The sequence below is a fragment of the Quercus robur genome, chromosome 4 (assembly GCF_932294415.1).
Source record: "Quercus robur chromosome 4, dhQueRobu3.1, whole genome shotgun sequence".
Lineage (NCBI taxonomy): Eukaryota > Viridiplantae > Streptophyta > Magnoliopsida > Fagales > Fagaceae > Quercus > Quercus robur.
In genome coordinates, this window is record NC_065537.1 from 44,274,885 (window position 1) to 44,288,821 (window position 13,937).

At 38.0% G+C, this 13,937-nt stretch overlaps 1 protein-coding gene across 1 annotated transcript; it reads left to right on the forward strand.

Moving 5' to 3' along the window:
* Positions 1-11,966: 11,966 nt before the first annotated feature.
* Positions 11,967-13,823, forward strand: LOC126721937 (uncharacterized). Its single transcript, XM_050425030.1, has 4 exons — positions 11,967-12,087; positions 12,208-12,963; positions 13,042-13,179; positions 13,315-13,823. Exons 1-4 carry the CDS (start codon positions 11,967-11,969, stop codon positions 13,821-13,823), a joined length of 1,524 nt encoding a protein of 507 aa, XP_050280987.1.
* Positions 13,824-13,937: the final 114 nt, after the last annotated feature.

Here is a 13,937-nt window from a genome sequence, read left to right on the forward strand (position 1 = left end):
GCTTACACGAGCTGATGTGTGATTGGTTTTTGCATGACACTTGGCAAATTTATGTTGGTTTCTAAATAGTGATAGCAAAACCTAGTAGCAGTGTGTGGTGCTTTGTAATTAGCTGTATTTTGTGAACTTGGTAATGTGACGTGTCAGCTTGTGATAGGTCGGGAATTTTCCCTCTCTACAAATGCCCCCTCGAGACTCGTTCACGCACACAGTTTTGGAGTGTGGTGTGGGGATGAGTTTCGAAAACTGGTTTTTACACTTGACTCTTTAAGTGAAGTAGTTGAAGGTGGTGGAGCTTTCAGCAGGATGAGATAATTTTTGAGGAATAGACCCACCCATATGAAAGGCTTTGATGAGACTGAAAAGGGGTTTGCAAGTATTTGAACGTACTTGCGTGATGGAGCCTTCTCAGCAGAGGTTAAGTTGAAGTAATTTTAGGAGAGTATTTTGGATCGTTGGCGGCGATCACAAGATGTTGAAGATGGGGAAGATGAGAGAATGGTGGCTGGATACAGCATGCAGAGTCATGGAGCTAGCCTCGTGTTCTTAAGAACTTCTAGTGAAGTTATTTCAGAAGATCATGCTTTGGATTACAGCGAGGGCATGTGGGAAAGTGGTTGAATGTGCGTGTGTAATTGTATCACTCAGGTTAAGTTGAGGTAATTTCAGAAGTCTATGGATTTTGGGTATGCTGATATTGGTGGTGAAGAAGATGAAGTGAATGAGTGAAACATACGACACCATGGCGCTGGCGCTGTATGTTGGGGACCCTTTGGTGTTGATGTTTATGGGAAGTACACCTTTGGATATGGGACTGACTGTATGCTGAATGAGGTCTGGCGGCGAGTCATAGAATGTGCCTGTGTAGTGGGACCATGCTGATGGATGTTAAGTTGAAGTAATTTCAGAAGAGTACTTTCTGAAATTCTTCAAGCTGATTTTAAGTTGGAGTAATTCCAGAAAATAAGTTTTGAGGTACCAGCAACGATGACCTTTGGGTCCCATAGTAGTGGGGACATGGAATAAGGCTTTGGTGACCATTTACCGACACCAAAGGCTGAATTCTGATGAGCTGGCGCCTTGGAGGTTGTTTTAAGTGTCGGATGGAAGACAATTTGTAGGATACCCCAACACTTTTTACCATCTTCACTTACGGCCACTTGTTGGAAAAGCACAGAAAAATGAAAGATGGAACTAACTTGTGATTCTGGTCTTAGAAACCAGCCAAGTTGCTGTTTGTTCCGAACCATTGCTTCTGCTAGAAGACCAAGCAATTGGAGAGAGACTACGGGAGACCTGAGGTTAGGAACAGGTGTCTCTGCTGGACTTGGGTTTCCTGGCCAACCAAGTCCGAGGAAGCATGGAACCGCAATGCAGACCTTGTTATGACTAATTTCATGGGCAAATGCGGTCATTAAGGGGAGAAACAAAATTTGTTTGGATCTCAAAACTGCAATGATGTTGTAAATAGGGTTTCGACTGAACCATGAGAGGGTTGATCTCAAACTGATTATGAAGCAAAATCGGTTGCTAGGTGTTGAGAATGATGAGGCCATAGTCAGAAATGGCTGTGAAAAGGAGGATCTGAAAATCTGAAAGAGGCAAATCTTCATTTCATGATTCAGTGTTTTTTTTTTTTTTTTTGATGAGTTTTTGATGAACCCGGCCCTCCTATTTATAGTAGAGAGATGAAGAATGGTAGATAGGTAGTTGAAAATGGTAGTTGAGAATTTTTGGTGAGAGTGGTAGATGAGAACAGTAGGTGGGAATGGTAGGCACCGAACGGGAATGATAAGTTGGAGACTGGAAGGCACCGAACGGGAATAGCAGATTGAACTAATGACCGAGTGTAATTTCAAGACACACTTGTGAGAGTTCATTTTTACTTTGAAAGGGAAGTCTTGATGAAGTCTGGAGAATAACCTTGAGGGGATCCCAATTAAATGGATGAATCTCAAATTTTGATCTCATGAGCTTAAGTTTTGGACACCGTCAGTACTTCAAAGATGTGGGTTTGATTGGTGATTTCCAAGTCCAAAACAAATAAGCGGATTTCAAAATCAAAACCCATGTGAAAGTCTAAATAGGACAAGCTTTGCTTGAACATCTTGATTCTTGGTCAAAGTTCACATTAAAGCCAACAGTTGCAGAATCACACTATTTGAGCAATTTTGGATTCTCAAATGAAGAAATAGACCCCAAAATTGGAATATATGCGAAAAATTAGGCAAGACGGGTTCTACTTGAAAATTTTGACTTCTGGTCCGGATTTGTGCAAAAGTCAACTTTCTGGAAATTGGACGTTTGCACGATTTCCGAGTTTTGAATGAAGAAACGGGTCCCAAAATCGGAATGTACTCGAAAAATTGAGTGGGACAGGTCCGTTTTGAAAATTTTGACTTTTTGGTCAAGGTCAAAAGTCTACTTGGTCAAAGTATTTTCTCTCACCTTCTTTTTTTTTTTTTTTTTTTTTTTTTTTTTTTTTTCAGGAGGTTCGGATCCGGGTCGGTCCGGGTCGAATCTGGACCAATGGGTCAACAGGTGTGGAGGTGACGTCATGGATGACATCACTGCGCTGGCGCTTACACGTATGGCGCGTGTGGCGCGTTTACGCGCGTGAGGGAAACTCCCGACGCGTGATATTTGATGGAGGCGCGTGTATCATCAGCAAAAATTCTGGAGGCGTGGAGGCGCGTGGATGATTTTCTGGACCTGAAAATTTCAGGTTTTGTAGTTCTAAGGCCGTAGAAGATCTCTGTAGGTTCAGTTTTGTGAAATTATGAACAGATTTGCACAGTTTTGGGCACAAAGCCGTTGGTCATCGCGAGCTTATGGTGGCGCGTGGTTGCGCGTGTAGCCGTTTTTGGGCTTGAAATTTTTGGGTTTTGCAGATCAGAGGCCGTAGAATCTCCTGGTATGGTCTATTTTCTGAAATCGTGGGCAGATTTGCACAGATGGACTAGGTTGCGGTTTCCAAAGCTTATGGCCGCACGTGGTGGCTCCAGTGACCTTGATTTTTCAGGGTTTTGTAAATTGAAGTCCGTTTAAGGTCCCTGTGGGGTCAGTTTTGTCAAATAATCTTTGGATTTTCACAAATTTGGAAGAGAAGGCCGTGGATGACAATTTGTCTATGATGACTTTTCTGTTCTTTTCTTTTCTTTTTTCTTTTTTTTTTTGGGCGGCTCTGACAGGGCAGCAGCTGAGTTTGGACTTGTAGGTCATGAGGTGGGTGATGAGCCATCAGCTTCTATCTCCATGGCTGAATATCCTAGTTCATTTCAAAATTAGGTGCGACCTTCTTTGATTTTGAGTGTATTAGAGCTGCAATGTCTGACTTTGAACATTTTGGTGGCAGCATTTTTCCATTGGCCGGTTGGTGGAACCATTTAATGGTTTGCTGACTTTCTTCATTTTTCTTGTATGTTGTCTCAAAAGTTTTCTATATAAAGGCATGCTATTGTCTTCCTTCATCACTGAGACACATGCTCAACCTTCAGCTTTCTCCTCCTGTTTTCAAGATCTTTTTTTTTTTTTTTTTTTAACGTGCTATGGGGTCTTTTCCCTGACAAGTTTTTTATTGCTTGTTTTTTTTTTGCAGCACAGTTTCCTTGGCAATTAAGCTGCACCAACACTTGTCTTTTCAACGCAACCATTTCAAGAGTCTTTGCAACGTAGCCGCATCAAGTGTTTTTACCACAAAGCCTTACCAACATCTGTCCTTGTATTGAAGCCGTGCCAACATTCAACTTCATCATGAAACAACGTCAACACTTCATTCGTGCCAACATTGATCTTTGTCATAAAGCTGCCTCGACATTTTATTTGCATTGAGGCCACATCTACACTTCATCCATCACTTCATCCATGTCGAAACCGTGACAATATTCATCTTTGCCATGAAACCATGTCAACACTTCATTTATACCGAGGCCATGCCAACATTGCATCTTTGCCATTGAAGCTATGTCAACACTTCATTTGCCGAAGCCGTGACAACATTCATGAAGCCACGTCGAAACTTCATTTGCATAGAAGTCATGCCAACATTCATGAAGCCATGTCAACACTCCTCATTGCCATTGAAGCTTTGTTAACACTTTATTTGCCCCGAAACTGCGCCAATGTTCATCTCTGTCATAAAGCAATTTTCCGAGGTAACATCGCTCAGACATCAAGGGCGTATAGCATTGTAGCCAGACATCAAGATTTCAGAGATGCCAACAAGATGTTGAAAATGCAAGGAGTTCCTATCAAGACTTTGAAGATGCAAGGACTTCTTGTTAAGATTTCGAAGATGCCAACGAAACCTTGAAGTTTCAAGAAGAATGCTGCCAAGACTTTAACATTGCAAGGAGCTCTCTTTAAGACTTTGAAGATGCTAAAACATGCTACCAAAAATTTTGACATTGCACGATCTTGCCCATAAAGGAGAGATGATGCCACATCGACTTCAGATATATAATCTACCATCATTCCGGAAAAAATTGACGTCATCCAGATTTCAGAGACATGATGTGAAACAACACCACTCAGAAGGGAGATGATGTGGTTATAATTTCAGAGCTATGAAGTGGCACAACCTAGAAGAGAGACGATGTAGCCTAGACTTGGAAGGTACAAGGAGATGCCCCCAAGAGATAAATGATGCAAAGTATACCTCAGAGATGTGGGAGGATGGCCACAGAAAATGAGCAATGCCATGAAGACTTCATTTCTTACAAAAGAGGTTGGAGATTTTATTTTACTCCACAACCAAGCATCAACCTATGCTTATCATCATTTCAAAGAAAGTTAAGCAACGTCAACTCCTTACAGTCTTCATTTTCTACTACGTCGATCTTTGATCATCCTATTGAGCAATGCCTTGCCAACCGAAGGGACCCTAAAAGCGCATTGATGACTGTTGGAAAATTCCTCAAGTTGAACTGGCCATCCTTCTTCTTTTCATGTGACTGAACTTAGTAACAAGTACTAAGTTGCCTACGTACCCCGGAGAGGGATCATGTCATCACATAGTTCAACAGGTTTTTTTTTTTTTTTGATGATTTTCTTTTTTTTTTTTTTTTTTTTTTTTTTTGATTTTTTTTTTTTTTTGTTTTTTTTTTTTTTTTTTTTTTTTTTTTTTTTTTTCCCTTCGTCATCTTTTGCAGATGTGAATTTATGACCATGACTCGATTCACCAAGATCTTGTACTTCAAGTTTGTTCATTAAAGTTGCAATTTGGAGGTCCTTATCTTCAAGTGCTTTTGTGAGAAGGACAGCTCTTTGTTCCATTTCAGCCATCTTTTCTTCCATGGTAGAGGTGTTAGTCATCATGACTGACACAACTTCCCAAGATGATGGAGAAGGAAGTGATTTGATGTGAGCACTTGGAATCTCATCTTTTGGGTTCCCTTTGATGGGAGAGAAATCGTGCGACCAACTTCTTGTGTAGGAAGAAGGGGATTTGCCCCCATACTTGAGGTATTCCAAGGTGGAGATGTCCTTGTTGATGACCTTGTTTCTTGTAAGAGGGTCTACGGAGATGATTGTCTGGACCTTGGCTTCCTTGGTTGATTGAGATTGAAGTTGATTGTTTGCTTTAGGTTGGCTACAATTGATTGCACCAATGCAGTTGTTAGTAGTAGCCGTACCAAGTCTAATTGAAATAGCTATTGTTGAAGCTTGAATGTTCTTGCTAGAGGCCATTGAAGTTGGTAGCAAGGTGATGTTGATTTCTTTCTTTGAAAGAGAATGAGATGAGAGGCAGAGATGTCCCACCGGGCGTGCCAGAATTTGTAAGCGACTAAATTTCTCAGTTCGAAATAAGTCAAACAGGTAAAATAGTGTCGCAAGTGCGAATTTATATTGATGATTGTGTGGTACAATTCTCTGTGATTACAAAAGAGTTATCCTCTGATTCGATCTTCTTAAAAGACTTGTTGATTGGATTTGTAGTAATGTGATTTTGATTTGAACACCCAATGTACTTCAATTTGGTTGAAGAATGGATCGAAGATCTTTGGAACAGAATTACAATGAATCTCTGGCTATGAGCTTATTGGAAATCCTTTGTTCTTCACGTTCTTCGTGTTCTTCGTGTGTTCTTCGTCTTCGAAGGTTTGTGGTGGAAGTTCTTCGGGGCTTTAGAGGCTTGAATCCGTTGAGCTTCACTGATTTGTGATTTCTTGAGATTTCTGGAGGCTTTTGAGCTTAATTCCAGTGAACTTTGAGATTTAGAAATATGATTTGGATGATTCCTCTTCGAATGTTCTTTGTATTTGAAGGTTTGTGGTGGAAGTTCTTCGGGGCTTTGGAGGCTTGAATCCATAGAGCTTTACTGATTTGTGGTTTGTTGATGTTTTCGGACCTTTGAGCTTGATTCCCGCAAACTTTAGGATCTAGGCAGATGGTTTGGATGATTCTGCTTCGAATGTTCTTCGTATTTGAAGGTTTGTGGTGGAAGTTCTTCGGGGCTTTGGAGGCTTGAATCCGTTGAGCTTCACCAATTTGTGGTTTCTTGGAGTTTCTGGAGGCTTTTGAGCTTGATTCCAGTGATCTTTGAGATCTAGGAAGATGATTTGGATGAAATCTCTTCGAATGTTCTTTATATTCGAAGTTGAAGTTCTTGAAGTTCTTGGAGGCTTCAAAGCTTGGTTCCAACAGAGCTTCTGGACTTCTCCATCTTGGCCCCTTCTGAATCTTGGTCCCTTCTGAATCTTAGTCCCTTCCAGAGATCTCCTCCAGCTCTCCGTCCTCCAGAGATCTCCTCCAGCTCTCTTCTGAATCTTGGTCCCCTCCAGATCTCTTAGGAAGGCTTCTATTTATAGGAGTTTGGGGGTGGGTGAGCGACACGTGGCGAAGTCTGATTGGTGACACATGTCACAGCCTGATTGGTCCGCTTATGTCATCGCTTACACGTGCTGGACTGCTTGTGTCATCGCTTACACGTGCGAGACTGCTTGTGTCATCGCTTACACGTGTTGGACCGCTTGTGTCATCGCTTACACGAGCTGATGTGTGATTGGTTTTTGCATGACACTTGGCAAATTTCTATTGGTTTCTGAATAGTAATAGCAAAACCTAGTAGCAGCGTGTGGTGCTTTGTAATTAGCTGTATTTTGTGGACTTGGTAATGTGACGTGTCAGCTTGTGATAGGTCAGGAATTTTCCCTCTCTACAACATACATCTATATACACATATAATTTAGTATCTTTCATAGTGAATCCTTAAAGTTTTCATTTTTAATACAAGTTACCAAATTGTCTACCAAAGTGAGTAAAAAAATTTCAATTGAACTAATGAAGTATTCAAAGATATGAAAGATCCAAGACTTTAATAGACACAAAAACACATTTTACAATAAAAAATAAATGTGAGGAAAAAAAAAATTCTCTATAACTACTAGATCAATTGGAAAACTTTTTTAAGAACATCATTGGACTAGCTCAAATATTTGGGGGGGCCGAGTCCCATTTTTTAGGCTAATAACCCCACTCACACAAGTAGCTCCACCCCTGAATATGATATCATATTTGAAGGCAAAGGAATAATTGAGTTTGTGTCTGAGGAATTCATCTAGAATATTTATGTAGGGTGATACAGAGGGCTTTGTGATTTGTTAAGAATCCATGTTGAGCCAGGTTCTTGGGCTGCTTAACTTATCTTGGTCTTGATTTGTAAGCTTTGTGATAAATCGTAGTTAAGGATTCTAGTCGGTAGGCTCAGTTCTGGTTGAAGCTTGACCTTGGTTGTGTATGGTATCAAGAAGTAGTGTTCTAGGACTGCATAGTCCTTTTCTGTGGGCTGAAATTTGTTTGTAGCTTTGCCACTAGCTGCTGCTGAATTTTAAATTGTTTGTGAATATGTTTATTGTGTTTTTGGCATCAAATCCTCGAACACAATTACTCAGATTATTGATAAAAACTGTGGGTTATTATACTATTGGCATTAGAAGAATATGAATAACCTTGGTTTGAAAATATACCTGAAACTTAATCTATCCTTTACATTATATTTTTTTATAAATCACATGAATTTAAATTCGCACTGTATTGATTTTTTTTCTTTTTTGGGGGCTGGGAAGGGGGGGGGGGGGGGGGTGTTAAAACTCTATTGACATAAAAGATATAAAAAAGATTTATTGGTTATGGAGTTAGATTAGTTCTGTATAGAGTCTATAGACCATAAACATAGGCTATGGAGCCGAATTTATGTAGATGAATATATTGAGTGTTAAATCCCATTTCGTAAGGTAGATGTAATCCACCATATCCGTCTTAGTGGATAAAGTGAAGGACTTAAGGCGTACTTGTTCAAATTGAAGTGATTGAGCTTATTTGATAGCCCATTTCACTATTTCAAAATTTAGGCATAAGCCCAACTTGTACAGTTAAGCATAAAAACAAAGTAGTGTTTAAAAATTCTACCCTTAGTCTCTGCTTCGTTAAAGAAGTGAAAGTGTGAAACTGGCTTGATAATTACATAATTGCTCATATAATTAACTTGATATTTATATGACTAATGTTACTTTAAGTCATCAAATAATAATAATAATAATAATATAGAGAAGTAAATATAATTTTACTTCCTTTTGAGACCAATATTTGAATTTTGTTTTTTTAAATGAAACTAAAAATTGGGTAGTTTTTAGCTGATTGTCTTGTTTAACTTGTAAATGTCATGTCTTATATATATATATATATATATATATATATATAACTAGTAATTGAATGCAAAATGAGTACTTCTCAATGTATCGGCCCATTTTGTGTAAATAATGGTTCATTAACTGTAGAGATTGGTCGGAATGGAGAAGAAAAATGGGCTGTTAAGCCCAATTAACATTGAAACCCATTTGGTGCAGTAAAGTAATCTGCTAGACTGTCTTAAGTGGATAAGTGAAAGGCTCAGGGCCTACTTGATCAAAGTGCAGTACGTGGGCTACATTGATAGCCCAATGAAGGCATCCTGAGACAAAATAAAATCCTATCTATTTTAGTTGAAATGGGTTGTCCATTATATCGTACAAATTTTATTTTTTGAATTTAATCATGTATATCATATTATTTCAATTAAAAATTTGAAAGAAATGGCCTTAAATTTGTAATATCAAAACTAGAAGAGAAATAATATGCCTACAACATTTTTACAACAAATCCTAAGTGGCAGGTTGTTATTGGTTGTTATTGTTGGAGTAAAAAAGTAATCTTAATGTTAGTTTCAAATTTGAACCAATAACAACTAACCACCTGTGATTTGTTATAAAAATATTGTAGACATAGCATTTCTCAAACTAGAAATATCTTTAAGGGAAGTTATGAAAAGTTTTACAATTAATATTTAATAACTTATTTTATTGAATAATAATTCATCTTTGACCATTCATGTTTTATTGACAAGGCAATAAAAGTTACAAATTAGTTAATAAATATTTAGTTCATATGTTACATGAAATATAAGCGATGCCTAGGCATAGAAGATTAAATTTTAAGAAACTTTAGTCTTGCTTAATTGATAAAAAGAATTTGTAAAGCTACCTAAACACAATGTTTGTAAGAATTTGTGATTCTATAAAGGAGTTTGTAATTATGATTTTTAACCATATAAAAGATATAAAAAGAAATTTCTTAAAGGAAATTGAAATGAATGTTACAATATATGTAAAGTGTCAAGAGTCTTGTAACTCAGCTAATACATTATGGTATCTGATTTCAAATGATATATTCACGATTCGAATCCTAATTTGCTCTCTTAACTATTGAATTTTTAAATAAAAAATAAAAGCAACAAATACCACATCATTAGTTATGATAAAAATAATGACAGGTATTCCAAAAAGTGTGATATTGCACTACTCATCTTCCACAGGGGCGGAGCTACATGTATGAGTGCTACTGCTGTAAAAAGAAACTTAAAGATTGACTTTTGTGTAGGTGAATCAATAAATGGATATAATAGAGTTGCTCAGTTGTACACTATATTGATACCAAGCTTTAGAATTGATCACCATATATATGTCATCTTTATGTGATGTATGAATGTATGTTGATATGCATGTACACGTATATAAACCCCAAGTTGTTAAGTAAGTGGTTCCAAGGGCTCATGAGATCCAGGAGGGTTTTGAATTCAAAACTTCTAGCTAGCATCTTGGGGCCACCCCTAGGTTCCTCTTTGTAATTACCTAGCGTGTGGGATGGGAAACTACACATAGCAGGTGGAATAGTTAGGGTGCTGAAAGAGTTATGAACACTCACGTTAGCGTGTGGGCGCGCATATATGTATAACTTTATCAGTACAGACTTAGGCAATTATAACCAAATGATAATAAATGAGATTCTAGGATTTTTCATTTCTGAGTTAGATAGGGCTATGTGGGTAGTTGGGACAATGTTTTAAGTGCATAATAATGAATATTTGCGAGCCTGTGAGAGTTTTTTTGGTGGGAGCAAAAAAAATTTTAGTCTAAAAGTTTTTCGAGTTTTTGTTTCTAGAATTTTTAGAGTTTACACCCATGGTTTGGGATATTTTTGTTTACTGATTGTTTTGTGGTGTTACAAAAGTTTAGGAATTTCTTATGCACATGTAACTAATGTCTCAATTTTGTCATTAACAAAAAATGAGTTCCCTAAATATGAGTTCCAATGAAATAACAATTAATTATTCTTGTTGAGGTCAGCAGTGACTTCCGTTATGTGGTTGCATATTTTTATTACAAACTAAAATAAAAAATACTCATACTTGGTGTGTAATATAATATTTAGCTTTCTTCTACATCTTACAGGTGTACATGATTGTACTACATTGTGTACATGTGGTCCAATCTTCTATATTTTACCGTACTTGTTCTTTATTTTTGCTTCTTAATGGGGGTTTTAGGTAGGAAGACAGTGAGCCACATGCGATTCTTCTTCATCTTCCACTGCTTGTTGAAGATAAGGTAGCTTTCTTTTCATTACTTGCTTTGTGGGAAATGCACCTGTGTGTAATATATGATTACCAAAAATAAAAAGAGTATTCTCTAATTAATCTAGCTAGATATAGCTGCCCTATAGCTGCATTTCTTATAAATGCAGCTAAAACAATACGACTGTAGCTGCGTTTTTAAAAATGCAACTATAGGTCCCTCTATAATAAGTTCTTATTACAAACAGAGGGGACCTATAGCTGCGTTTTTAAAAACACTGCTACATTAGTTAAAGTTAAAGATTGTTGGATATATATATATATATATATATTACATTTTACATTTACTTAAAGAAGTGGTAAATGATCATTGAGATTACATTTGGATGACTTTATTTTGATTGTCTTATTTGTTTAAAAATACGACTGTAGTTACAATAAGTGAGGCTTTAAAAAACTTTACATATCACATTAAAATATTCCAACAATTATGCTTAAAATATTCCACAAAAACTCACATTAAGTTATGCTTGATTTAGTGTTATTATTTACAAAATTGAAAGAATAATTTACTCTTGAAGTAGTGTTATATATATGTCTGTGAATATCTAAGCATAGCTAAGTATGTCTGTTCGTAACAAATCACCTATTCTTAACAAAGCACCTATGAATCTAATTTTAAGGTTTATTGGCTCCGCATTACCGAATGTTGTTGTAGGTCAGATTTTGTAAATCTTGTATACCAATGGATAAAAGTTGGATGAAGAAGAGGAGGGGTGACAGGGAATATATTGAAGGTGTAATTAGCTTTGTGAAATTTGCATCTTTACATGCACACGGTGGGAAGATCTTATGTCCTTGTACCAAATGTGTGAACTTGAATTTAGTACCGCCCGAGGTGGCACAGGCCCATCTGTGGAGTCATGGGATGCTTGGAAGTTACACACACTGGAAATTTTATGGGGAATTAGCGGCTGCACCAACGGCCCCCGAATGTGGGAGTAGTCATGTGTAAGACTCCCATGAACAATACGGTGACTTCCGTGGGATGTTGCATGATTTGTGCCCTACACATGAAATGGCAGCCGAACCAATGGGACAAGATGAAACTGCGCAACAACCGGCTAAAGGTCCAAATGATGGTGCACAAAAGTTTTACAAAATGATAGATGATGTGGACAAACCTTTATATGCTGGTTGTACGAAGTTTAGCATATTCTCAGCCATTGTTGTGCTATTCCAACTGAAGACTCTTTGTGGTTGAACGAACAAGTCATTTACTATGTTGCTTCAAGTCTTGATGAATATGCTTTCTTCAGATGCTAAGTTGCCAAAGGACCATTATGAGGCTAAGGAGATAGTCCGAGATTTGGGTTTCAATTATGAGAAGATCCATACTTGTCCCAATGATTGTATCTTATTTTGGAAGGATAATGTTAACCTCGAGGCGTGTCCTTGTTGCAAAGAAAGTAGGTGGAAAATGAATGAGGCATCTGTTACAGGTAATAATGCCTTATCCAATAAGGGAAAGAAGAAAGCCGCAAAGATCCTACGGTGGTTCCCCTTAAAGCCAAGATTGCAACGACTGTTTTTATCACCCGACTTGGCTAGTTCTATGAAATGGCATGTTAATGGTCATATAGATGATGGGGTAATGCGGCATCCTGCTAACCCGGATGCATGGAAAATGTTTGACACCACGTATTTACAGTTCTCGTCTGAGCCTCATAATGTCAGACTTGGATTAGCTGCGAATGGGTTTAACCTCTTCGGAATTATGAGTACTACTCACAACACTTGGCTTGTCATGCTAGTCCCTTACAATCTCCCACCTTGGCTGTGCATGAAATGGTCGTCCTTGATTCTATCACTACTTATTCCTGGTCCTACATCGCTAGGTATTGCGATAGATGTGTACTTGCAACCCTTAGTAGAAGAACTTAGGGAATTATGGGATGTTGGAGTAGAAGCGTTTGATGCATCTTCAAAAAATGTTTTTCAATTGCGTGCGGCATTGATGTGGACCGTACATTATTTTCCTGTATACATAGATGTGTCGGGTTGGAGTACGAAGGGTAAGTTTGCATGTCCTTGTTGTACCTTGGAGACTGATTCTCAATATTTAAAACATGGCCACAAATTCTGTTACATAGGACATAGGCGATGGTTGGATAGTGATCACAAATTTTGGGATGAAGATACGTTATTTGATGGATCTACTGATATGCGAGTGACTCCTATGGCACCAGTTGCATCAGACATACTTGTGGATACTGGAAATTTAGTTAGACGTTGTTTGGGGAAGAAATGTCAACTTCTTTAGAACAAAAGAAAGAGAGGTGAGGCAAACCAGTGTGGTTGGAAGAAGAGAAGTATATTTTTCAGCTTGCCTTATTGGTCACACAATCTTGATGTGATACATATAGAGAAGAATATGATGGACAATATACTTGGCACGGTGCTGAGCAAGAAGGACTGGACAAAGGATAATTATAAGGCACGCCTTGACTTCGCAGACATGGGAATAAGGAGTGAACTCCACCTACGGCGAAAAGGTGATGATAAGTATATGATACTGCCAGCGTGTTTTCATATGACTCCATCAAAGAAAGATGGTTTCTTACAAGTTTTATGGGATGTAAAAGTGCCTGATGGATATGCTTCCAACATCTCACGCCGTGTCAATCTGAAAGAATGCAAGATTTCTGGTTTAAAGAGTCACGATAATCACATCTTGATGCAACAACTTCTTCCAATCACTTTACGAAGATCTTTGTCATCGCACATTACTGGGCCTTTGATAAAGTTAGCTTGTTTCTTCAGAAAAATTTGTTCCAAAACCCTTACGGTTTCAGAGATTGAGAATGATGAGGCAGAGATTGCAGTCACATTGTGTGAATTGGAAAAGATATTTCCTCCATCTTTTTCATTGTGATGGTACATTTGGTCATGCACTTAGCTACTGAATCTAAGATTGGTGGTCCAGTTCGGTACCGTTGGATGTGCCCCATTAAGAGGTAAGTCATATGAAATACATGTACATTATGAG

Bases quoted from the DNA above. Each gene is read 5' to 3' on its own strand.
- LOC126721937 (XM_050425030.1), top strand. From the start codon at position 11,967: ATGGCAGCCGAACCAATGGGACAAGATGAAACTGCGCAACAACCGGCT. The intron at 12,088-12,207 runs GTACGAAGTTTA...TGCTTTCTTCAG, and splicing joins CAAACCTTTATATGCTGGTT to ATGCTAAGTTGCCAAAGGAC. The intron at 12,964-13,041 runs GTAAGTTTGCAT...TCTGTTACATAG, and splicing joins GTCGGGTTGGAGTACGAAGG to GACATAGGCGATGGTTGGAT.